General features: G+C 53.6%; 1 protein-coding gene across 1 annotated transcript; it reads left to right on the top strand.

The window, feature by feature from the left end:
• The first annotated feature begins 168 nt into the window (after positions 1 to 168).
• Positions 169 to 24,150, top strand: POFUT1 (protein O-fucosyltransferase 1). The gene is made up of 7 exons (XM_056121723.1): positions 169 to 349; positions 2,339 to 2,460; positions 8,798 to 8,980; positions 11,246 to 11,358; positions 18,203 to 18,395; positions 20,014 to 20,256; positions 23,784 to 24,150. Exons 1-7 carry the CDS (start codon positions 190 to 192, stop codon positions 23,970 to 23,972), a joined length of 1,203 nt encoding a protein of 400 aa, XP_055977698.1. The 5' UTR covers positions 169 to 189; the 3' UTR covers positions 23,973 to 24,150.
• The last annotated feature ends 1,054 nt before the right edge of the window (positions 24,151 to 25,204 follow it).

Below are 25,204 nucleotides of genomic sequence, written 5' to 3'. Positions count from 1 at the left end.
GCGGTGCCGCGGGCTCTCGATGGTCCCGCCCGCCCGCCGGCTAGAGCGGCCGGGGCGGCGCGCGGGCGGCGCGCGGGGGCCGCCGGGAGCGGGGCGGGCGCTCGCGCCGCCTCCGCCTCCTCCTCTCGCCTCCTCCCCGCCTCCGGGCCGCCCCGGAGCCGCGCGCGCGCCCCAGCCCCGGAGCCGACGATGGGCGCCGCCGCGTGGGCATCGCCGCCCCTGCCACCGCGTGTGTCTCTCCCGCTGCTGCTGCTGTTGCTGCTGCTGCTGCTGCTGCCGCCGCCGCTCCCGGGGCTGCCCGCGGGCTCCTGGGACCCGGCCGGCTACCTGCTCTACTGCCCATGCATGGGTAAGGCCTCCCGAGCCCCCTGCTCAGACGGGGAAACTGAGGCCCAGAGAGATGCAGGCTCTCGGAGGGGCAGGGGAGAGCCCCGCGAGGGGTCGGCCCCGGTGGCCCGGCTGCTGACGAGCTCGTGTCCAGCACGTGAGAGACTCCGGGCTCGAGTCCCGCCCGAGTCGGTGCAATTAGTGGACTTGCCACCGCTTAGCCCAGCCCCGCGCTGGGAGAGCCTTTCACTCATTCAGCAAAACACTTCGAGGACACCTGGGTCCGGCCCTGTCCCCTGCTCGGGGGCCGCGGCGGGAGAGGACCGAAAACGCCGTGCCCTTAGTAGAGCTTTTTCCCTTGCAGGAGGCAGACCATAAAAGAGAAACATTGAAGAAGAAGGGGGGGAAAGTCAATACATAGTATCTTAGAAACAGAAGCAGGCGATGGGGAAATAAACGTCTGTGCAGAGAGTGTTTGGGGCGGGCCGCGGAGAGCGGTCTCCACGGGCTGGGCGGTCATTCACTAAAAGTCATCCTGAAATTCCTCCAGACTCCCTGACCATCATCGCTTGGCTCTTCCTCACCCATCCTCTCCATCTCTCCCTGCTTCTCTGATTCTCCGCCCGCAGCCACATTTCCTCCTCTCTGTTCTTGCTGCATACTCGCATCCTGCTGGCTTTGTCATTTTCCCTTTCTTCATCCTCTTCCCCCAGACCAACTCCTTATCAGTGCCACCAAGAACTCCTTCCTGGCCTCATCCCAGTTAATCTTGTTTCTCCATTACTAAACTGATCTCCTATCTCTCTTCAAATGATTGAAACTTAACCACTGTATTTGTTTGCAATATCATCCTAGAGGACCAAGACCTGTCCTCTTCTAATTTGTGTTTGGGGGCTACATTTGGTAGTGATCAGGGGACCATGTGATCGCCAGGACTCAAACCCGGGGCTCTTGCATGCAGACCCTGCACTCCCGCCCTCTGAGCCATCTCCCTTCACAGACCTTGTCCTTCACTCCTGAATCCCAGTCTGTAGCCTCAAGTGTGGTGCATGGTGGCCTCTCAGTAATATTTGTGAATGGAATGTATGCATGTCCTGCTAGGACTGGCACAAAGAAATCAGTCCTGGGGCATTCACAGGTTGAGGAAACAGCCAGGACTAACTTGGGAAATGGGAAAGGGCTCTGCAGGAAAAGTATAAACCAGAAGGAGCACAGATCCACCGTGGGAGACATACGGCTGGTGGCCGAGCATGGCGGGGTTAGTGGAGGAGTAGTGGAATAAGATGCTTCCCCCATGCTCTAGTGAGTGAAAAATAGAAGTGGAAGAACATGTCCAGGCGCGGGGAGATCAAGAGCGAAGGCTGGGGAAGAGATGGAAAGGATAGACCTTTTCTTTAACCTTTAAAGGTCTTTAACCTTTTCCTCCTGTGACCCCTTTTCACCTGGGAAATGCCGCAAGGGTGAATGCTGTCAGAATCACCTCCAGTTCATGATGCAGTTGCTTTTGAATGACTGTTTGGTCCTCGTGTCTTCAGAAACCTTCTACTAGTGCCAAGTTTTCCAAGAATTCCCACCTTCAGTTCTCAGACCCCATGTGGGTCTGTGAATTGCCCTTTAAGAATTACAGCCAGAGAGATAGAACAGTGAGTATCGTGCCTGCCTGGCACATGGCTGACCCAGGTGTGATCCCTAGTACTGCGTATAGTGTGCCCCGAGCCCCACCAGGAGTGATCGCTGAGCACAGAGCCAGAAATAGGCCATGAGTGATGATGGGTGTGGCCCTCCCCTCACCTCCAAAAATAAAAAGTAAAAGTTAAGTACTAGAGCACGGGGAAGCTACAAGGAATATGGAGTAATGAAAGCAGATGGGACAGAGTCTGGAGCATTAACCTTCAGACCCAGGAGTCTGATGCCCTGTTGCCTCTCGGTGGTGTCCTTGCCCCCTGCCCACGGCTCTGAGTCCTTTCTGAGTTCCGAGTGTCCCAGGTCTCACCTGCAATATACCACCCAGGGCGCTTCGGGAACCAGGCTGATCACTTCTTGGGCTCCCTGGCATTTGCAAAGCTGCTGAATCGTACCCTGGCTGTGCCTCCTTGGATTGAGTATCAGCACCACAAGCCTCCATTCACCAATGTAAGTATCTCCCGATGGCCTCATCTCTGACCCGCGCCCCTCCATCCTGCTGTCTCTTTTGGACTCCCGGTCCTTCCTTCTGTGCCAAACTTCTGGTCTTATACTGGCACCCCCTTTCTGCACGCTGCCTCCCATCTTCCCCCAAATAATCACGACTCTCCTGGGCGCAGGGTACTATCGCCATGTATTGCCTTCACTCCGTGAGGACTAGCGCTTTCCTCCTTGTCACTCCTTGGAAGGACACTGAGGTTTCAGCGAGGCCAAGCAACTTGCCCCGGCTCACATCATTTGTGTGTAGTAGGGCTGGAAGCCATGCCCAGGTCTGTGTGGTTTCAGAGCCCGTGACCCAGGCTGATGTCTCCGTTTCCAACCCTGCCTGGTCTCACCCTCTGTGCATCCCACAGTTCAAGGGTGATTGGTGCTATTATCCACTTTGGGCTTTTGTTCCCCCCACCCTTCCCCTTCCTTGTTGCCCCAGTGACCAGAGCCGGGGTGGGGGTGGGGGAGTTACACACCCCTGACTAGGGTTCTCATTTGCTTGTGGTTCTTGCAAGGGGTTGTGCACTTTAATTGCAGTGTTTGCCAACCTGCGCATGCGGGGTCACGGTCCTGCCCACAGTGCTCACCGTGCTTGCCAGGAGTCGCACACACTTGAGTTATGGTGCTGGCACTGGTCTGCTGCGTTGGCTGGAGATCACATGCTTGTTGCAGCATCGGGGGTCCCCAAGTTGCAGAGCCTCTGCGCCCGGCTCTCTGGATGCTGTCAGCACTGAGGAGCAAGCTCAGACCATGAGGCTTTCCAGCAGGCAATGGCTGCTACTGGGCCATCTCCCACCTCTGGGGTCCCTTCTATCACAGTCCCTCCACTCCCCTCCCTTCCCCTTCTCTCCTCTCCCCTTCCGTCCTCCCCCCTCCCCTTTACTCCCCTTCCCCTTTTCCCCCTCCCCTTCCCTCCCCTTCTCCCTCCTCCTCCCCTTCCCCTTCATTTTTCCTCATTATTGATGTGTGCATGCAATGTTCAGCACTCAGTTGCGCTCTCTCTCTCTCTCTCTCACACACACATACACACACACACACACACACACGGTTGTGCTCCTTGCACATTTAGTTGTGTTCCCCGAGACCCAGATCCTTGTAGCTGTGAGTGCACGTGTACTCACCAGCATTGCCGTCTTTTGCTCATGCTTGCCAGGGGTCTCTGCAGTGCACCCACACCTGCTTCCTGGGCTCTCACTCCTGGTCGCTGTGCTTGCACATCTGTCTTCAGTTGGCCATGCTCAGGCTCGCACACACCTGTCTGAGGTGCAGCTGGACATTGTGCCGGGCTTGGCACACATGGTGGAGCAAGGATGGGACTCCAGGCCTCACACGCAGCAAGCGCCCCACCACTGAGCCGGTCCCTCGACCCGCGCTCCCCATGATCAGGTGGTTTTGATTTTTGAACCATATCTGGTAGTGCTCAGGGCTTATCCTGGCTCTCTGCTCAGGGATTACCCCTGGTGGGGCTCAAGAGACTTTATGCAGTGCCCAGGATCAAACTCATGCCAGCCACGTACAGCGCAAATGCTCTATCGTTTGTACTATCTCTCCAGCCCCCCCCATAATCCGTTTTGGAGGAGGAATTGAAGCTCAGCCGAATTAATAAGGTACCCAAAGCCACAAGCCCAGGTGGTCTGGCTCCAGTGTCACCTGTCAGTCACTCTGTCAAGGGACTTTTGGCTCGGCGTCTGCCAGCTCCTTGCTTGTTGTTTGTGTTCCTCACTGGTCCTGCGTGTCATTTGCTTGTTTCATTCCATTTTGTTTTGCTTGTTGTTGTTGTTGTTGCTGCTGCTCTTTTGGGTCACACCTGCCTCTGCACTCAGGAATCACTCCTGATGGTGCTCGGGGGACCATATGAGATGCTGGGGATCGAACCCAAGTCGGCCCCATGCAAGGCAAACTCCCCGCCCGCTGTGCTATCGCTCCGGCCCTGTTTTGCTTTTTTGTTCCATTTTGTGGACACACCTGGTGGTGCTCTGGAGATCACGTGGAGCTGGCAATGGAGTCAGGGCCTCTCACAGGCAAAGCCTGTGCTCCAGTCCTTTGAACTGTCTGCCTGGCCCCATCTCTGTTTGCTCTGAATGCAACAGGGGACCCAATAGAAGGAACAGAATTCATATTTAATAAATTAACTTTAAAAGTTTTTAATAATCAGGGCTGGAGCCATAATACAGAGGGGTGAAGAGCTTCCCTTACAGGCAGCTGACCTGGGTGTGATCCCTGGCAAGCACATGTGTTCCCCTGAGCCCACCAGGAGTGATCTGTGAGCACAGAGCCAGGAGTAAGCCCTGAGTAGCCCTGGGTATGACCCAAAACTGAACAAAAACCAAAAGAAAAAAAAGTTTTTAATGAACTTTTAAAAATTCCCTCCAAGACTGTGATCATCCTAACCACCTCTCCTCCGCAAAGGTTCCCTTTCCCCTCTGCATGTTTAGGGAGGTCATTAAGAAGTAGAAGTTGTGGGGCTGGAGCCATAGCACAGTGGATAGGGCATTTGCCTTGCACATGGCCGACCCGGGTTTAATCCCAGGCGTCCCATCTAGTCCCCCGAGCACTGCCAGGAGTAATTCCTGAGTCAGAACCAGGAGCATCGATCCCTGAGCATCACTGGGTGTGACACAAAAAGAAAAAAAAAGAAGAAGTTGATGGGGGGTGGGAGGGATACTGGGATCAGTGGTGGTGGAGAATGGGCACTGGTGGGGGGGATGGGTATTCGATCATTGTATAACTGAAACCCAAGCACAAAAATTTGTAAGTCTACAACTGTACCTCATGGTGTTTCACTAATAAAAATAATAAAAAAAAAAGAAGTAGAAATTGAAAGCCAGGAAGATCACAGCCTGGCTACTCTGCTGACTGGCTGTCCGCAGAGCTGGGCAGATGCTTGAGCTCTTCGTGCCTCAGTCTCCTCTCCCTTCAGACAGGCTGCTTGTAATTGTTACCTCCTGCCCGCATGAGCTAATGATTGTGGCATGCCTTGATGCCATCCATGCGCCTCCCTCCCAGAACCAGCTGAGGTGAGAAGTGCTGAGAGACAGGAAGTGCTCTGTTGCTGCCATCCCAGAGGCAGTGAGGTTTGGCTGTTCTCCTTTGGGCACTGCCTCGTCATCTCTCTCTGGCCGCTTAGCTCTCGCTTGCTTTGCCTTCTCAGTCAAGAGTCTCTGGGAGGTTCCCGCTCTGGCCTGCTGCAGGTGCTTAGTGGCCCCGGGGAGCTTCCCGTTCCCACTGGGACCGTTCTCTCTGATGTCACCAGGGACCTGAGAGTTGCCAAATCCTTGTTGCTATTGTTGCTGTGTGATGGCTGGAGGTCAGGCCCAGTTGTTGCCATGCCCACAGCCTTGGTTGTGCCCTTCACCTACTATTAGCTCTTGACTCACCTTTAGGTTGCACTATTCGACTATGGAGCTCACAACAGCTCAGCTACAGTGCTCACTGAGGGTGGCGCTTTTTTTTTTTTTTTTTTGCTTTTTGGGTCACACCCAGCGATGCACACGAGTTACTCCTGGTTCATGCACTCAGGAATTACTCCTGGCGGGGCTCGGGGGACCATATGGGGTGCTGGGAATCGAACCTAGGTTGGCTGCGTGCAAGGCAAACACCCTACCCGCTGTGCTGTTGCTCCAGCCCCTGAGGGTGGCGCATTTAAGGGTGGTGTGCACAGCCTTTTCCTTTCCCTTCCCCCCACCTCCACAGTGGTTAGGCGGCAGGGGGCATGGGGATAGAAGCTGGGGCTCCCACATGGAAGCGTGCTCTAGAGCCCTTGATGCCTTCTCTCTAGCCTCATGCATTCTCAGTGGTGGGGTTCTGGAGATCACACACTGTGCTGTGGCACTGGCGATCCCAAACAGTGGAGCTGCTGAGGTCACACTTAGATGATTTGGGGGTTCCTAGGAGAGAAGTCTGAGTCTCACTCCTCCCGTGCTTGCAAGGCGGGTGATCTGTTGGCTGAGCTGTCCCCTGGCCCTTCCTTTGAAGTCTTTATCTTAGTAGATCCCCTGGTGGCACCTGCTCCCGTGAGCTTCCCTCCTTCCCATTCTTCCCCGCTCCCCAGCATCACCTGGTATTGCTCCAGCCCTGGCCCTTTAGCCTCTTCCTATTGTGCTGTACGGTATTTGCTTGGCTCTGGGTTTCTGTTGACTCCACTATTCCCCCATGCACCTCCCTGATTGATCTGTGTCCAGAGAAACAGGCCTGTTTTTCTAACTCCTAGGCCCTGAGTCTTCTTGGATGTTGCACAGAAAATCTCAGCTTCGCAAAGCCAGCACTGAACTTGCCATCTTTCCCCACCCACTTGCCTCATGTCCTGTATTCCCAGCCCGGGTTTGGCCCCTCCAGTCACCTGGGTACCCAGCCCAAGGCACCTATAAGCCTAGTGAGGCTAAATGTTTCCCCCGCCTCCCTTTACATCTTCTAACTGCCTCATGCCTAATCCATCTCTCGATTGGACCTGTAGAGTGGCTCAGAATATATGCTGAATAAGTGTGTGAACAGGTAAAGGCATCGGTGCCGTATGCCCCTAAGCCCTGTCCCCACTGTATCTTACCATCAGTTCCCTCTTTTCTCTGCTGCCAGCGTAATCTTTCAGAGAGGTGAATCTTCCCAGTGGTGGAGGCCCAGCGTTCCATCCCTAGCAACAAAAGAAAAGGAAAATCTCATTATTTCAGTTTAAAACCCTTCTGTAGTTGCTAACAAGTGAAGCTTCCTGAAGCTTGTTCTTCAGAGCTCCAACAGCTTGTCTGTGGAAAGAGTCAGTGATGCAGATAGTTTGGGAAACTGTTCTTGATTCTCTGTCTCTCCCCAATTGGAGTTCCAGGACCAGGGATGTAGCTCAATGGTAAAGCACTTGCCTTGCATATGGAAAGCCCTGGATTCAGTTCCCCGCAGTGCAAAATTGGTAAAAAAAAAAAAAAAAAAAAAAAAAACCGAAGATCCAAAATGTACCAGCATTTTGCTTTTTTTTTTGGGTCACGCCCAGCGATGCACAAGGGTTACTCCTGGTTCTGCACTCAGGAGTTATTCCTGGCGGTGCTCAGGGGACCATATGGAATGCTGGGAATCGAACGTGGGTCGGCCGCGTGCAAGTCAAACGCCCTACTCACCGTGCTATCTCTCCAGCCCCTCTACCAGCATTTTGAAGGTCCTGAGAAGTCCTGTGTAGTCAAGAATCGGGCTGTATTCCCCAGGCCTGCTCAACTTGAGAGCATTTTCACTGCAGGACTCTTTCTCCGCTGGAACTTGTGGAATGTGTTTGGGAAACGCTAGGCTGTACGATAAAGTTCAGTTTGTGCTCCACGGTGTCTTAAGCCTGTTAGACCTAGAAAAATGCAAAGAGAAGTACAATCAGTAGTCATGCAGTTACCTCTGTACAGTTGGTATTCATGCAGTGGGATAACCGTTAGCGTTTTCTCACCTTTGCTTTATCTTTTTTTATAAGAAATAAATAAGATGGGACAGCTAAAGTCATTAAAAGATTCAAATCTCTCTCGTCTTCTCAGGCCAATCCTAGTGCCTCCCATACCATAGAGGCAACCTCCTTCTGAGTTGATTGCCTTTGGTGTGACACTTTCCAACTTCTGTCTTATAGTTCATGACACTGAGCATCCTTTTCTTTTTTTCTTTCTTGTTCCCAAGTTACACTTCTACCACCAGTTCATTTCCTTGCATCCTATTTTTGTTTCTTTCTTGGTCCAAACCCGGCAGTGCTCATGGGTTACTTCTGGCTCTGCACTTCGGAATTACTCCTAACTGTACTTGCGGGACCACATGGGATGGCAGGAATTGAATCTGTGTTGGTCGCATGCAAGCAAGTGCCCTACCTGCTGTACTATCGCTCTGGTCCCTTCTTGCATTCTTTCCCATAACTATCATCAGACTTTTCAATTTTTGCTGGTATCATGAGTGAGAAATGAATCATTGCCATTTGCTTTTTCCTGTTAGTGAAGTGGCATGTCTTTTGCGTGTTTTGGCTTATTTGGGTTTCCTTTGGTGTGAGTTGATCTCTCCTTCCCTTTGCCATATTTTCTCTTGTGTCATTTGTCTTTTTCCTTACAGAAAAGGATCCACATGTTTTTTTTTTCCTTATAGAAAAGCATATCGGTGTCTCTCGCACAGTTTTGAATGCAAGAGGTACCGCTATATTCTCTAGTTTTGCAGATATCTTTTCCAGCCTATTTCCGTCCTCACTGGTATCTTTTGCCAAAAGTTTGTCATTAGCATGTAGCACAGGCTGCCTGGTTCTTGGCATACAATGTAATGCTGATAAGTGTCTCTGCCCTTCCTTTATCCCCTCTTCCTGTAGCTGCATGTGCCCTACCAGAAGTACTTCAAGCTGGAGCCTCTCCAGGCCTACCACCGGGTCATCAGCCTGGAAGACTTCATGGAGAAGCTGGCCCCCACCCACTGGCCGCCCGAGAGGCGGGTGGCATACTGCTTTGAGGTGGCAGCCCAGAGAAGCCCGGATAAGAAAACATGCCCCATGAAGGTGGGTCTGGGCAGGACCGTTTCTGCCTGTCTCATGTCCTGCGGGCCCTTGAGAGGCTGAGTGATGACAAAATGTGGGCGAGGGCACCAGGAGAGCTTAGAGGAGAGAGTTTGAGATTTCAGTCCCAATTCTGAGCTGCTGTCATCTCCTGGGCAGGGGACTTGGCTTCCTCTGGGCTTTTGCTTCTGCCTTTGAAGTCACGATGTCAGTGCCTGCTCTGGCTTGCCCACCACGTATCACGAAAGCTGGGTGTCAGGGCTCGGTGCTTGGTGCAGGGCAGTTGGCAGTCGTCGGTGATGCTCACTTAGCTCTTCCTGGGGCCTGCTGCCATGCGGAGCGGTGCCCACGCTCATCATTGGCGTCTCACTCTCCTCGAGGAAAAGACTAGCAATATCCTCGTTTTATTTATTTATTTTTGGTTTTGTTGTTTGGGGCCACATCAGGTGGTGTTCACGGCTTCCATCTGGCGCTGTACTCAGGGATCACTCCTGGCGGGGCTCAGGGTGCTGGGAATCAAACCTAGGTCCGCTTTGTGCAAGGCAAGCACCCTACCTGCTATACTATCTCTACAGCGGGTATCCCCTTTTCCCCCCGTTTTATAGAGAGAGCTCTAAGTGCAATACAGACTGATTTTTATGTGTGTGTGTTTGTGTGTATAAAACGATATATATATACATATATATATATATATATATATATATATATATATAAAATGGCGGAGTCATACCACAGCGGGTAAGGCGTTTGCCTTGCACACGGCCAACCTGGGTTCGATTCCTCCGACCCTCTCGGAGAGCCCGGGAAGCTACTGAGAGTATCCCTCCCCGATGACAAAGCCTGGCAAGCTCCCCGTGGTGCATTTGACATGCCAAAAATAGTAATAACAAGTCTCACAATGGGGACATTACTGGTGCCTGCTAGAGCAAATTGATGAACAACGGGAGGACAGTGCTACAGTACTATATATAAAACGTTATTGGTAGGTGGATCATGGTCTCCCAGATGGTGTTCAGGAGGCCCAGGGGCCCGTCACAGCAATTCTCAGCCCATCCTCCTGGTTGTCCAGACCCAAGAATGGGGTGCTGCTCTAGTCCTGCTATGTCGGGCTGGGATTACCTGGGCCATCCCGGTGGTGCTTGGGGGCCTCCAGAGATGCTTCAGGGACTGTGTGGTACCAGGAATCAAACCCAGACCAGCCACAAGCAAGGCCTGTGCCTCAGCCCTTGTCCTATCCATCCAGCACCTATGTGATTAGGTTACCCCTGGCCTCGTGGCGGTGGAGCTGGGGTTCAGCCTTTCCTACACTGATGCCATGTTCACCCTCTTGCAGCGTTCCTACCTCTCAGCAGGGAGAAACGTGTGGGTTTCTGGCAGTTTGAGAATAAGACAATCCCCAAGTGGCCTCCCGTGTCTAGAGCTAGGGAGGGTGGTGGGAAGCACGAGGCATTTGAGGAAGAAGAGCTGGCTCCCAGCCTTGACACTGCCCTCCCCTGCCATGTGACCTTCAGCAAACACCCTCACCTGTCTGGACCCTGCTTTCGCCGTGAAAAGAAGGGCCTTGAGGGTCTCATCTTCAGCGCCTCTCCAAAGCTCTTACTCCAGAGAGTCCCACACTTATCCGGCCCGCTGTCCTCTCTTCAGGAGAAAAACAACTCCAGTGCTCCTCTGGAGATCTACCTTCTTTAAATGAAAAACAGAAAGTGCCCCCACCACCCCCTCCCCAAGCCGCACCCAAGACTACTGACTCCTGCCACCTCTGAATCATCCCAGCTCCCCCTGGGGGCAATATCACCCGCTTTGGGAAAGGCTGTTCTAATCCATGGCCCCAAATTGATGAACTGCTTCCTCCCCAGACACTCCCAGTGCTGCAGGGTCAGGGGCTGGTGAACAGGAGCATCGCTTCCCGACACTGGGATGGGCATCTCCTGCTGGAACCCAGACCGCAGGGCACACGCCCCCTCAGGCAGAGAACCTCTTTCTCTTTCTGTTTCCTGCTGAGGCTGCCCCAAGGGTAGGGCACCACCACGACCACCCTGACAGTGCTCGGAGGCCCCCAGGCCTCTACCCATGGTATCTTGGTGCTCAGCGGGCCGAGCGGTGCTGGGAATTGAACTCACAGCCTCACGCAGGCTAGGCATGTGTTCTCCTGGACCTCTGAGGTCTATTTCAGTGCGAATCAAATTGTTCTCCCATCCACTTGCTCCCTTCCTATCGGGCTGTCCCTTCAGTGCCCTCAGTAAGCCTGTGACCATCCTCTTTCTGCAGGAAGGAAACCCCTTTGGGCCGTTCTGGGATCAGTTTCAAGTGAGCTTCAACCAGTCAGAGCTTTTTTCAGGCATTTCCTTCAGCGCATCCTACAAGGACCAATGGATCCAGAGGTACCTGGAGGGGCCGGCGGTGATGGGTCTCGGAGAGGGGCATGGGGAGCCGTGGGCAGGGAGCAGCGTGCTAGCACTAATCCTTCTACCACACCTTGATGAGACCAAAGGTATGGCTCTGTGTCTGTTGAACTTGGGATCCAGTGAGATCCGTCCCCACCTCAGCGCCTGATACCGTGGAACATTGACCCGCCGTGAGGTTGAGCAAGAGTTTATCAGCCGATAAAGGATGTCATAAAAAGAGGCTTGTGCAGTCACATGAATCTTGATTTCCTCCTCGAGGCGTGAGAATCACTCCCCGAGTCACCTTCCCCTTCACAAGGTGAAAATTGGAAGCAGCTTCTAGAGACGAACGGGTGACTGCAGGCGCAGACTGAGAAATGATGTCATCCTGATAATAATTGGATGTGCTTTATTAAGTACACTCCAGTATGCCCTATTAAAAAAAATAGGTTAGCAGGACACTAGCACATACTGTGAAATATTTATGGAGCGTCTGTCATGTATGAGACATAGTACTCAAAGACCAGAGGCGATATATATAAAAATGAGGAAGACCCAGCCCCGCCTTCAGACAACTGCAGTCGAGATAGGCTGATCATCGCCTGAACAGTGCTGTGATCCTTGATGCCTGTAGTCTGGCGAGGTGGGGGTGTGAGCTGTGAAGTCCGCCATGGGCTGGGAACCGTGTGGAGTTTATGAATTCGTGAAGAATCACATTGCTTGGTATTTAATGGGCCAAAGATAGGCTGGTGTGAGAAATGAACCCAGCTTGGGAAGACAGATCTGCACTCAGTCCCAGTCCTGCTTCTTCCCCGGGGGAGCCTGAGCCGGCATGTCCAGTTGTCTGTCTGGTCTGAGTGTCCCCGTGGAAGAATGGGGAGGAGAATTCCCTTGTGGCTGCAGCGCACGGCACACAGCCAGGGCCCAGCTAGCGTTTGCTGTGACTGTTGTCCATGTGCTCTGTTTCGTCAGAGCCTTCAAGATGTTTCCCCAAGCGGCTCCTCGAACCCATCTCCACTAGGTGAGGAAACCGGAGCTGCTAGAAGTTAATGGACAAGCCAAGTCAGGCAGTGGTTGAGGAGGCTGTTGGGGCTGGGGTCTTTCTGGAAGCGTTTTAATAGATCGTAAAAGCTAATGTTTAACTTGTGCCCATGGTGTGCCAGAGATGGGTCTTAAGTTTTCACGTCGTTGTGTCTCCTAAGGTAATCACTCATTTAATCCTCCCGCAAATCTGTGGGGCAGGTGTTCTTGTCATAAGGAAATTGAGGCCCAGAGGAGTGGCATCACTAGCTCAAGGTCATGGAGCTTGAGGTGGATGATGTGGGATTTGATCCTGACTCCAGAGTACTCCGTGATCAGCCCTGAAGCAGAGAGCCATTCCTTAGCAGCTCCAGGTCCTGCTTGGTTTGTGTGTTTGGAGCTGGGAGGGGGTGGGCCATACCCAGTGGTGCTCAAGGCTCCGTGCTCAGGGACCACTCTAGGCAGTGCGTGGCGGGAACCGTAGGTCGTGCTCTGAACCAGGGTTGGCCCTGTGCGAGGCCAGCACCTTAGCACATCCTGTCTCTCCGGCCCCAGTTCCTTTGGGACTTGCCTGCAGAACTAGTTCGTGAGCCAGTGACCGAGACCGCTGAGAAACGAAGGTCCAAGTGCCCCTCATTACGGCTTAGGTGGGCAATCCCGTTCGATTGGTTTTCTTGGTTCTCCGGTGGCGTGCGGTGAGGCTGTCCTCACCATGCGGCTTCTTGCCGAGCCCTCACTTGTTGGTGATGCAGTGAGGAACCCCGGAGCCTCAGATGGGCTTTGGTTTCTGCAGAGGACCCCACCCTCATGACCTCAGCTAGATCTGACGGCTTCCCATGGCTGCGCCTCCTGGCTCCATGGCACGGGGATGAGGCTTCGGAATAACTAGGGTGGAAACTTTGGGGGTGCAGGGTGTAAACCTGCAGCCAGAGGGGGGGCAGAACCCTTTCTGAGGGCTGGTGGAAAGGGGGTTCTTCATGGTGGGACATCAGAAGCAAGACAGGGAGGGGCAAGCTTGGTGTGTGTGTGTGTGTGTGTGTGTGTGTGTGTGTGTGTGTGTAGCAGAATGCAGGGTGTTCCCCTCCCGGCTGTTGCTGCATAATAAACCTCTCCCAGACTCAGTGACTCAGCCTTAGCTCCGTGGGTCGGCTCTTTTGTTTGTTTTCTTGATGAAATCCCAACTGTACAGCATTTCGGTCTACATTAAACATCTCATTTCTTGGCATGAATGCCCTTTCGAATCCCCACCACAGGTCTGGTGGAAGATTTTGTTTTGTTTTGTTTTGTTTTGTTTTGTTTGGAAGCCACACCAGGCGGTGCTCAGGGCTCACTCCTGGCTCTGCGCTATCCAGGGATAGTTCCTGGTGGGGTTCTGTGAACTATATGGCATGCCAGAGATTGAACCCAGCTTGGCCTCATGCTATCACACTGGTCCCAGAATTTTATTTATTTATTTTAATAATAAAGGAAATGAAATTTACTCAGAGTCTCGGCACCCTTCCAAAAACACTGAGCATTTTACTGACTCTCCTTCCACTCCAGGCCAGTTCTATCTGTTTTGGTTTTGAGCCAAACCTGTGATGTGCTCCTTGCGGCCAGGGGTCAGGCTCAGGCTTCCATATGCAAAGCTCGTACCTGGCTGGCCTGTGTCTGATCCCCGGCACCCCATGTGGTATGAGCCATGTGAGCCCCACCAGGAGTGACCCCTGAGCGCAGAGCCCAGAGTAAGCCCCGAGTACCGCTGGGCATGGTTGCCCCCACCCCCCAAAACATAGCATGCTCTCCAGTGCTTTGAACTGTCTCCCTGTCCCATCTCCAGACATTGTTTTGCTTTGTTTTGTTTTGTTTTTATGGGGGCAGGGGCTTATATCTGGACCAGACCCTTCTGAGCGCTCTCGGCTCTGAGCTCAGGACCCCTAGCAGTGCATGGGGACCATATGTAGCAACCTCTCCCACAGCAAAGCACGTTACCTCCAGGAGGACACTAATCTCGACATCTCAATAAGAGCATAAACTCTGGTTTCCCTTTTCCACTCTTCCTGGCAAGATCTCTGAGCTCATTCTCGAATATTCATCATATCTCCTGTCTCTTAAGGCCTGTGCTAGTAACTGGGAACCAGAATCACCACAGCCAGCTTTGAAGACGCTTGTTGACTGGGTTGGGGAGGATGGGCGTGCAGTGTTGGAGTTAAAACAGGGCAAAGGGGGCCGGAACAATAGTACAACAGGTAGGGCATTTGCCTTGCACACAGCTGACCTGGCACAGTCCCAGACATCCCTATGTTCCTCTAAGCACCACCAGGAGCCATTCCTGAAGGCAGAACCAGGAGTAACCCTTGCATATCACTGGGTGTGATGACCCGCCCCCCCCACCAAAAAAATTTAGAAACAGAGGAAGGGGGGCCGCGGAGCCACAGTACATTAGGTAAGGACCAGCTTAGTTCTTTGAATCTCTGATCACTGAATGAGCTCTGAGCCCCTTCCCAATAGCATCTGGCAGAGGGATGGTCTTCTGCCCCAGCCCAGGTTTTAGGGGACCAAAAGCTCTTACTTCCTATCATTGGAGGCACCTTGTCAGTCTCTACTGAGCTATCATTCCGGCAGGGCTCGGGAGAGACCATATGTGGTGCTGGGGATTGAACCCAGGTCGACTGCATGCAAGGCAAGTGCCCTGCCCCCTCTACCATCTCCCCAGCCCTGAAGAGCGTGTTCTGTAGAGCCAGGCCCTCGGGCTGCAGGTGTAGGAGTCCTGGCTGACGAGGCTGCCCAGGTGCCCCCCCACCCCCGGCCCCACAGTCAGGCAGGGAGGACAGCAAAGGAAAAGTGGGGCAGGCTCCCCCTCCTCAGATCCGAGGTTCAGGAGTGGGGCCTGGGGGGGAGAAGTGTGGCAGGTGTTTGGGGAGCAAGACCTTTGGTCTAGGGGTGAAGGGCCCTGCCCGAGGCAGCCCAGTCATGTGAGAGCGAAACCACCTCTTTGTCCCGCAGGACGGGACAAGATCGGAAAACTGCTGTTCATGACTACAAATGAGAAAATCTCTAGAGGGACGAACACGAGCACGTGACCCGAGGTATCTACACAGCCCTATCTCTAAAACAGAGATGGAAATTCTTGAAATTCTGAGATGGGGCCAGAGAGATAGCACAGGGGTTAAGGTGCTTGCCTGGCAAGCAGCTGACTTCTGTTCTATCCCTGACACCACATACAGTCTCCTGAACACTGCCAGGAGTGATCCCTGAGCACAGAGTCAGGAGTAAGCCCTGACAACCCCCCCCCCAAAAAAAGAAAAAAATTGACATGAATTATAAACAATATGATAACGGTATTGTTGTTGGTGGTGGTGACACTAATAGAATTTTCTAGCTGCCAAGCATTGTTCTAAATGCTCCATTCATATTAGTCTATTAAACTTTCTCAGCAAATTAAATTGGAGCTATTAGCTTTATTTTTCGGATGAGAAAACTGAGGCACAGAATGGCTATGTCATCCACCGAAGTTAATAAATGGTCGGAGTTAGTAAATGAGTCCAGTAATTTTCACCCATGAGCGCTGGCCTGTGGGTATAAAAAGGTTCACACTGGCACAGTCAACCTTGGAACAAGGCCGCCTGGCTCTGTCCAGAAGCACACAGGATAATATCTATAAAAATAGCAAACGTGTAATTGTGCATAAAATTGCAGCATCTGGAAAGAGGAAAAAGACAGAGTAGAACTTCTGTCAGTATGTGCTTTTTTTTTTTTGGTTTGGGTTTGTTTGAGGGCTCCACCAGCAGCACTGGGTTCGGGGTGCTTCTTCCACCCTCGTGCCCAGGAATTCTCACTCCCCAGTGGTGCTCAGGAGACCTCGTGTTCCTGGAGAGCAAACCCGGATCTCCCACATGCAAACATGCTCTCCAAGCCCACTGGGCCGTCTCTGCAGCCCCCGCACATGTGTATTGTTAGAGATTATTTCCTTTAGGAAAAAAGAAACAGGTGGACCATAATAGATAAAAGTAAAAAAAAAAAAATTCAAAATTCTGAAGGACTTGAAATATTTAATTTTGTTTTATTTTGGGGGGCCGCATCCAGCAGTTCTCAGGGGTTACTTCTGGTTCTGCATTTAGGGATCACTTCTGGCAGGGTTCGGGGGACCATATGGAGTGCCATATGGAGATTAAACTCAGGCGAGCCCCCCCAAATACTTAATAATTTTGAATTGAAAATTTTGTGGAGACTATTATAGAAACACATGCTTCTTCCACCCTAGTGCCCAGGAATCCTGGCTCCCAGTGGTGCTTATAACTGCTCTTATAATGTGCAGTTATAAAAAATAAATAAAGAGATTCCACATGCCCTTTACCCAGTGTTCCCAGCGGTGACACTTTGCTGGATTGTCATGTCACAAGTAGAACGTGGTCACACTCATAATCCACCATCGTGTGCAACTTTCCTATTTTCCTTCTGCTTACATGTGTGTGTCTGTGTCTGTGTGTGTGTGTCTGTGTGTGTGTGTGTGTGTGTGTCCAGTTCTATTCCATTTTATCACTGTGTGAGTTCCTGTGCCCTCCATCGTAGTCAAGATCTATCACAACAATCCTCATGTGGCCAGTTTATTACCACACCCACCTCCCGAGGTTTCTCACTAGCCCCTGACAACACTAGTCACTTCTCCATTTTCAGCCCTCCTCACTAGCTTGTCATTTCAAAAGCACTCATCATGTGGGATCACGACGCAGTATATAATCTGTTGGAATTGGTTTTTCCGTTTGGCAGGATTTCTTTGTGGTCCATACTATCTGTTGCCGGTATCAGTCTATACCACAATAGCATTTCCTGGGACGGATGCCTGCAGTCTTTTTCACTGTTGACTTGTGGAGAGAGCTCGAGTTGTTTCCAGTTTGGGTTGTTTGGAATCAGGCAGCGACGAACCTTTATGTATGGGCTCCCTTGGGGCTGCTGTCGGCCTCTGCTTCCCAGCGTCCGAACCACAAGTTCATTTGCTGGGGCACACCGTTGGTGCAGGCCGCTTCATGAGAAACTACCCCAGTGTCTTAGAGACGCCTGTTTCATAACATTAGGTAAGGGTTTTGTCGGGCCAAGGGGAAGCATTTCAGCAAGACACGTGCAGCCACCAGGAGTTCCTGGTGCTGCAGGAGAATTCACGCCTTCCTGGGACAGACTTGGGGCTGTGCTGGCTCCAGGTTTGCTCCCATCCATTCCATCAAGGAGTGTTTCTCAAACTCTTCCATGTGCCAGAGTTTGTTCCTGGAGGCAGTGCCTCACTAAGACCAAGCCGGCCGTGCTTCCCAGGGATATTGGGATCCCACAGCAGGGCAGGGAGCCTGCTTGTCCTGCTCCCCACAGAGCCCAAGCACATGGCAGGCCGTCAGAGGGAAGGGCTGGGCATTGAGTGAAGGATTTCGGCCCGTGCACATGTTCCCTCTGGCGTATGCACTGTCCGTCGCCTGGTGTGCACAGCTGCCATGTGGGCCAAAGGGCAAAGGCTTCATCCAGACGTGCCACCCTGGAGTCAGTGAGTGCGCCCCAGCGGGAAGCATGACCTACGAAGGGCTGGAATGCTCCACAGTAACTTTGTGATTATTAAACAAGCAGCGAGGGCTATAAATTCCGCGCGGCAGGACGGCATTGTGTATCGGGCCCGCCGTCACCGCCCTGGAGTCTTATCAGCCCCCTGGCGGTTTCACAACCTGCCTCGCGTCTTGCGTGTCACCGAGGCCCCTCTGCAGGGTCTCTGGGACGTGGTGCCCTGCCATCCTTTTCCCTGTGGGATCAAGGCCAGATTCAGTGCCTCTTCTAACATCCCCTCCTTCTGTCTCCTGCCTAGATTTCCTCCGAAGGAGCATCCCGTGCTGGCCCTGCCCGGAGCCCCGGCCCAGTTCCCGGTGCTAGAAGAGCATAGAGTCCTCCAGAAGTACATGGTCTGGTCAGATGAGATGGTCAAGATGGGGGAGGCCCACATCCGTGCCCACCTCACGCGGCCCTACGTGGGCATTCACCTGCGCATTGGCTCTGACTGGGTAAAGCACCACCCCCCCTCTCCCCCCACCCCACCACCACCATCGGTTCTCGTGTCCCCGAGTAGGGTCTCTGTGTCTGTGAACTCCACAGCGGGACTCCCCGTTCAGCATGAGTCACGGCAGAGCAAGGACTTGCTCCATCCTTGGGCCTGTGTCTGTGATCCTGCCCCAAGTATGTCAGAGCGGGGATTCTCCAAGGCCGATTTGCCAGGACTCCCCTAGGCAGGCCCCGTTTGTGTCCTCGTTTGTGCCACTCTGGGTCAGGCAGTGAGTCAGGAATGAGTCTCAGCCCCAGGCTCTCCTGTCCCGGCTCAGGGCTTAGCCGGAGAAACACGAGCCTGGGAGGAGAGGTGAAGCTCACGGCAGAGGAGCCTAAATTCAGAGGCTGCTGCTTGGGTGAAGACCCCACTTTGTATAACTTCCTGTGAGAAAAACTGGCCCCAGGCCAGAGCAGTAGTAGGTAGGGCGCTTGCCTGGCATGCAGCTGACCCAGGTTTGATCCCCAGCACCCCATATTGTTCCCTGAGCCTGCGAGGAGTCACCCCTGAGCACAGAGCCAGAGGTAATCCTTGATCATGGCCAGGTATGGCCAAAAACCAAATAAATAAATAAATAAAACAACTGGACCCATGTAGACAAGCTCCCTCATGTACCTAAGAATATGAATGTGCATGTGAAGAGAACTTGTTGAAGACGTGAAAACTACTAAGTATAGAAATTAGACCAAAATTCCAGTTAAGGAAGTAATCAAACATTTATTTACCCACCAGATTCCCTTCTGCCTCCCTCCGGCTTCCACAAAGGAAATAGGCCAGGCCCAGAGTATTTTATGAGTGGTTTAAGCCAGACCTTCAAGGAATAGATAGCTCTTATCTGTATTTTCCTAGAACATAAAAAGATATAATATGCTAATTTTTTAATGAAGCAAGCATTATATGAATACCAAGCTCAGATAAGGTCAGTTCAGAAAATTATAGCCCATTATCGCAAACTTAGATCATAAGAAAAAATAATCTTAGTAAGGAAAAACCCAGTGACATGTTCAAGAGCCTTACAAGTCAACTTTGTCCGTGGAAGGCAGTGAAATTTCTTATATCAACACCCAGCAAAGAAAAATCATGTAGTCACCTCAGTTGAAGCCAAGAAAATATTTGATAAAAGTCAACACCCATTCATGATGGGGGGTGGGGGGTGGGGGTGGACTTGGGCGAACCAGGAATAGAAAGGTCCCACCTTAACTTGATAAAGGTTATCTCACGCAAACCCACTGCAAACATGTGCTTCGTGAGAGTTATCAGGAATGTCCCCACTGAAGCCAGAGATCAGATAAGGCTGCCCATTATAACCCCTGACTGCAGAATTCTACTGCAAGGCCCAGATACCGCAGTCAGGCCAAGAAAACAAATTGTCATCAGAAGCCCATGCCCCACTCCCCAGAAAGAAAGGGCCTCTGTTACCACCCTGCACGCATCTTCCTCTTTCCTCCCCTTGGGCTTTTGTGAACAACAGTTGGGCTCATCCAGCAGCCACTGCCTTCACCCCCAGCCCCCGTATCAGTTACTGCTTCCGGGGAGGCGGGGGGAGGGGGTGCTTCTTATCATTCGCTGTGTCCCCGCAGAAGAACGCGTGTGCCATGCTGAAGGACGGCAGCGCAGGCTCCCACTTCATGGCGTCGCCCCAGTGCGTGGGCTACCACCGCAGCACGGCCGCCCCGCTCACCCCGACCATGTGCCTCCCGGACCTGAAGGAGATCAGGCGGGCGCTGCAGCTCTGGGTGGAGGCCGTCGGCGCCCAGTCGGTCTACGTCGCCACGGACTCCGAGAGCTACGTGCCCGAGATCCAGCAACTCTTCAAGGGGAAGGTAGGCCCAGCCCCGGTGGGACCCCATCCCCCACGATCTAGCCCTCGACCTCCAAGTAGGATGATTTTCTTGACCAGCCAGCTCCTCCTCCAACTCTGACCCTTCCTTCAGAGCCCAGCTCAGCACCTCTGCACAGTGACCCTCCAGGCTGCCCTCGGCCTTTGTTACCAGGGCAGCATCACGGCCCTTCCTCGCATCTGATGCCCTTCCTAGTTTATGTGAGGCCCGTGCTGAAACACACCTGCTGGGCCATAGTGATAGTACAGTGGGTAGGGTGTTTGCCTTGCATGCAGTCAACCCGGGTTCAATCCCCAACACCTGCTACAATCCCCCTGAGCCTTCCAGGAGTGATCCCTGAACACAGAGCCAGGAGTGAGCCCTGAGCATTGCTAGGTGTGGCCCAAAAAAAACAGCAAGAAAAGATTCCAGCCCCCCCCCCCCCCCCACACACACACACACTAGAAAAATACATTTGTCTCTTCTCCCTCCTCCCTCCGCTTCCCTACCCCCTACTCCCCACCCCCAAGTACTGGCTCCCTGCTGGCAGGATTCACAGTTCACACAGTTAGATTTCTCTGTGTCTCCTGGTTCTTTGGCCGCCCCAGGCCTTGCAGGCCTCAATGTCTAAGTACCTGACACACCACGAACACTTCTCAGATGCCTGTTGGTTCAGGCGAGCAGGAGTGGGCCCTGGCAGGGCCAGAGAGATGGTACAGCTGGGAGGGTGCGTGCCTTCACCCAGCAGACGCAGGTTTGATCCCCAGCATCCCATAGGGTCCCCCAGGCCCTCCAGGAGTGACCCCTAAACAACAACAGCCGAAAGAGTGGGCCCTTGCAAGCTGGGGTCCGGCGCAGAGGGTGGGAGCTCCTGCCGAGCTTCATGGCCATTGTCCCCCACATACCCAGCAGGAGGTGGCCCCCAGCACAGTGTGGGTTCTGGCTGGAGAACCTGTGGAGCAGAGGGAGGGCGAAGAGGAACTTGGGAGCCAGGGCACCCCCGGCCTCTCCGTGCCGCCCGCCTGGGCTGCTGCTTCCTGTCTGCGAGATGGGCCTGAGATAGTGTCTATCTCTCAGCGCCATTCTGGAGATCAGGGATACAGACTTCCCAAGTGTCTGAGCACAGATAAGGGCTCAGGAAAGTAGCCTTCCTGGGGCGAGAGGGTGCTGGATGGACAAAGGGCAGAGCAGCGCTGGGCCTCGGGCCAGGCGCGCAAGGAGGAATGGCCTGTGTGCTGCTGGAACAGTGACGAGCAGGGAAGGAGGTGTCTGGCAAGCCATCCGACTGGTTTTTTGGTTTGTTTTTGTTTGGGGGCCACACCCAGTGGTGCTCAGGGCTTACTCCTGACTGCAGTCAGGGATCACTTCTGGTGGGGCTCCGGGGACCATATGGGGTGCCAGAGATTAAACCCAGGTCTGCCACCTGTGAGCCCTGTACTCTCTCCAGCCCCCTTAGAGATCAGGCCCGTGGACCGAATGCAAGCCCTAAGTGATTGTGGGGGCATATGGCCGTGTGTGTGTGTGTGTGTGTATGTGTGTGTGTGGCGGGGGTCTTCCTGTTTCTCTTTACCCCCGAGACAGGCGGGAAGGACCAGGAGGGCCATGTCAGGGCCTTTTGGTCTCCCAACTGCCCTTAAAAGAAAACCATCAACTGGGAGTTTCTCCCCCCCCCCCCCCCAACCCCTCCATTTTATAGCTGAGGAAAACAAAGTTGTAAGGAGGCTCAGATTTACCCTCAAGGCCTCCCAGCTAATTACAGTGGGCCTGACACTGAACCGGTAAGTTTCAGGATGTGGGTGGAATCTTTCTGGGGATTTTAGCCACTAAACCGGTAGAATTGCTTTGCTGCCAACCGAGTGGCAAGAAGGTGATCTTGGCTACATCAGAAATCTCTGTGTGACAGCACAGCACTTTCAGCCCCGATTCTGCTCTGTGCTGAAGCCTTTGGAGAGTCCCAGGGAGTTTTTTGTGAGTTGTTTTGTTTTTTTTTCTTTTTTTTTAGAGTTGTAACACCTTCAGCTTCTGCCATTTTCTATTTCCTGTTCCTGTCACTGCTCTCACCCTTTGTTGCTTCTCGGTCCCTTCTCTGGGCGCGTAGGGCATCCCCTTCCTTCCGAGCAAAGCGTCTTCTCTCAGGCTGGACCCGGGGTCAGCGGGATGTGGTCATCCCTGGGATCCCCTGCCTCCCTCAGGAGAAGAGCCTGCAGAGATCTATAATACAGGTCTCAAGAGAGATCCAGGAGTGGGGGCGGGTGGGGGGTGGGGTTGTCATTCATTCATTTGGCCACTCAGCCACTCCAGTTAAAGAGGTGAGTCCCCACCAGCAGTGACAGTCGGGCACAGGAGACAGGCATTCGTCCCAGAATCACCAAGGAGTCACACTTGCAGTCAGTGTTACCTGCTCAGGAGTCAGGGATGTGGTTGGGTGAGTGTATTGACGGGCAGAGGACCCTGGCCAGGGAGGGGTCTGGAGGCCAGGAAGGGTCTCTCCAGAGAGGGAAGACTCAGCTCCAGAGGAAGGATTAAGGAGGTGTTAACCAAGCAGACAAGCGTCCCCAGATAGAGGGAGAGACATAAGAGCCGAGCGGGGGGCATCTGATAGGTTGGAGGTGGAACCCACTAAGGGATAGGGGAGATCTGAAGGCTGTGGAGGGTGGTGGACGATGACCTTGTGGTCCTCATTCAAGATCCACTCTCTTGGGGCTAGAGTGATAGTACAGTGGTTAGGGCACTTGCCTTAAATGCTGCTGATCGTGGACCGTGGTCCAATTCCTGGTCCCCCAAGTAATCCCTGAGCATCATCCGGTGTGATACCCCCCCTCAAAAAAAAAATCCAAAACTACCACTTGGGGACTAGGGAGATAGTACAGGAGTTAAAGCATTTGCCTTGCATGTGTTGTGGCATCAGTGGTGACCCTGGTTCAAGTCCCCAACACCACATAGGGTCACCCCACCAAAAAATGAAAAATGAATAAATGGTTCCCTCTGGCTGATCTGAGACTAGAGTGGGAGAGGCAGGAAGATACAGGGCCAGAGGCAAGCGGCCGTCTGGCTGTTCTCAGGGAGGGGTGAGCCTGAGGAGAAGGTTGCGCCTTTGTCCATCGTCTTGGGAAGAGGATGGACAGGCCTATGGGCTCCCTGGCCTCTGGGCAGCAGAAGCAGATGAGCAGGGTGCTGTATGGTCACATCGTGGCTTGGGGGTCCCAGCTTGTTGGGCTTAGCTTCTCGAGACAGGTGCTGGGGTCTTCTAGGTCTGGTAGGGAAGGAGAGGGAGGGAGAAGGCACTCCAGGCCCAGGGATTCCACGTGCGCTGCTCAGAGCTAATCCGCAGAGGCAGACGGTAGAGAACAGCCTGGGGTGGGGACCCAGGCAGCTGCAGGCTCAGCCCCACACCTGCATCCTCTGCGAGCTTCCTTTTGTGTGTCTGACTGGTCAGAGGAAGGGGGCTGGGGGGCTCAGAGTGCCTGCAGGCCCGGCCCCGTAGCTCCTGGGCCCTGGGCACCATGGCCGTGACACACTCCGTCTTGCAGGTGAAGGTGGTGGCCCTGAAGCCTGAGGTGGCTCAAATCGACCTGTACATCCTCGGCCGAGCTGACCACTTTATCGGCAACTGCGTCTCCTCCTTCACTGCCTTCGTGAAGCGGGAGCGGGACCTCCAGGGCAGGCCGTCCTCTTTCTTCGGCATGGACAGCCCCCCGCAGCTGCGGGATGAGTTCTGACCAGGTCTGACCTGGCCCCTCTGGCCAGGCCTCCCGGGACTGATCCACAAGGGAGCACACGCCCCCCCACTGCCTGTCAGCCCTGGAGAAAAGTCACCAGGGACTTCCTGGAGGAGGAAGACCAGCCGTCTCCCAGGACACAGATGTCCACACTCAGGCAGCCCACGCACACGTCTCCCTGCCACCTGCCTCACATGCTTTCCGTGTCTCTCGTGGGCCTGTCTCACCAGAGCACGGCTGTGCGGCCTCTGCCTTCTTCTGTCTGCCCCAAGAAGCCCAGGGCACTGCACCTCTGCACAGAGCTTTGACATCTATTCCTAGGTCTCCAGAGAAGGTTTATAGTTTTGATACGCAATTGTGACTCCCTAAGCTCACCCTTATTTTTTGAAAAGTCAGTGTTCTTGAGCAGAGGTACCTCAAGTGACCTTAACGGAAGGGGAGATGCGGCCAGGGGTGGAGTGGGTCTGAGGATCTGGTGACCACATCTTCAGATGAGCCCCAGTGGGGCTGTCAGACTCCTCCCCCGCCCCGCCCCACCCCGCGCCTATCCAAAGCCATTGTTGATGTCCCCCTCCTAGACCATCTCCAGGGTTAAGAGCACAACCTCTCCACTGACCCTGGCAGACACCAGACCAGCAGATGCTCTTCATCCCAGTGGCACGTGGTTCTCCCCAGAAGGTTCCCACCAGGAGGGCCCCTGGACCAGGCCATCTAATGCGGTTCTCAGCGCCATCAGGGTTTCACGCTGTGTCTGTCACCAGAGGCCAGCAGGCCTGGCCAGGTCCTGCTGATGGCAGCTCTTTCCCCTTCCACACGCTTGTTTCCTGGGTTCAGGCTGTAGACTTTTGCCATCATGTGGGGCGCCAGCATCTTCCAGTCCAGCCTCTGCACCTCGAGCCCCCAGACCCTCTCCTTAGCGAGGTTTACCTAAGCTTCTGGCCATAGAGAGGACTTGCAGGACAGAGGCGTCCCCAGAACTGCCATTTGGAAGCCAATGCAGCCCCACCTGTCCTGTGTGACCCCTGGTGGGAAAGTCCCCAGATGCTGCAGTTCTAATAATCCAGAATCCTGAGGCCTGTGGATTTGAGGGGTGGGGTTTGTATGGCTCAAAAACGAGTTTCTTCTTTGCCATATGACCCCCTTCAGCCCTCAGTGCAGCGGCCCCTCCCTGGCTGTCCTCAGGGAAGACACCTGATTTGTCCGGAGGGCTGGGTCAGAGGTCACAGGAGGGC

Source organism: Sorex fumeus, unplaced genomic scaffold (assembly GCF_029834395.1).
Source record: "Sorex fumeus unplaced genomic scaffold, SorFum_2.1 ptg000044l, whole genome shotgun sequence".
In the NCBI taxonomy this organism is placed as follows: Eukaryota; Metazoa; Chordata; class Mammalia; order Eulipotyphla; family Soricidae; genus Sorex; species Sorex fumeus.
Note: the sequence above shows the minus strand (reverse complement) of the source record. Positions and strands in the feature narration are given on the sequence as shown.

Bases quoted from the DNA above. Each gene is read 5' to 3' on its own strand.
- POFUT1 (XM_056121723.1), top strand. From the start codon at position 190: ATGGGCGCCGCCGCGTGGGCATCGCCGCCCCTGCCACCGCGTGTGTCT. The intron at 11,359-18,202 runs GTACCTGGAGGG...TCTCCTGCCTAG, and splicing joins AAGGACCAATGGATCCAGAG to ATTTCCTCCGAAGGAGCATC. The intron at 18,396-20,013 runs GTAAAGCACCAC...GTGTCCCCGCAG, and splicing joins TGCGCATTGGCTCTGACTGG to AAGAACGCGTGTGCCATGCT.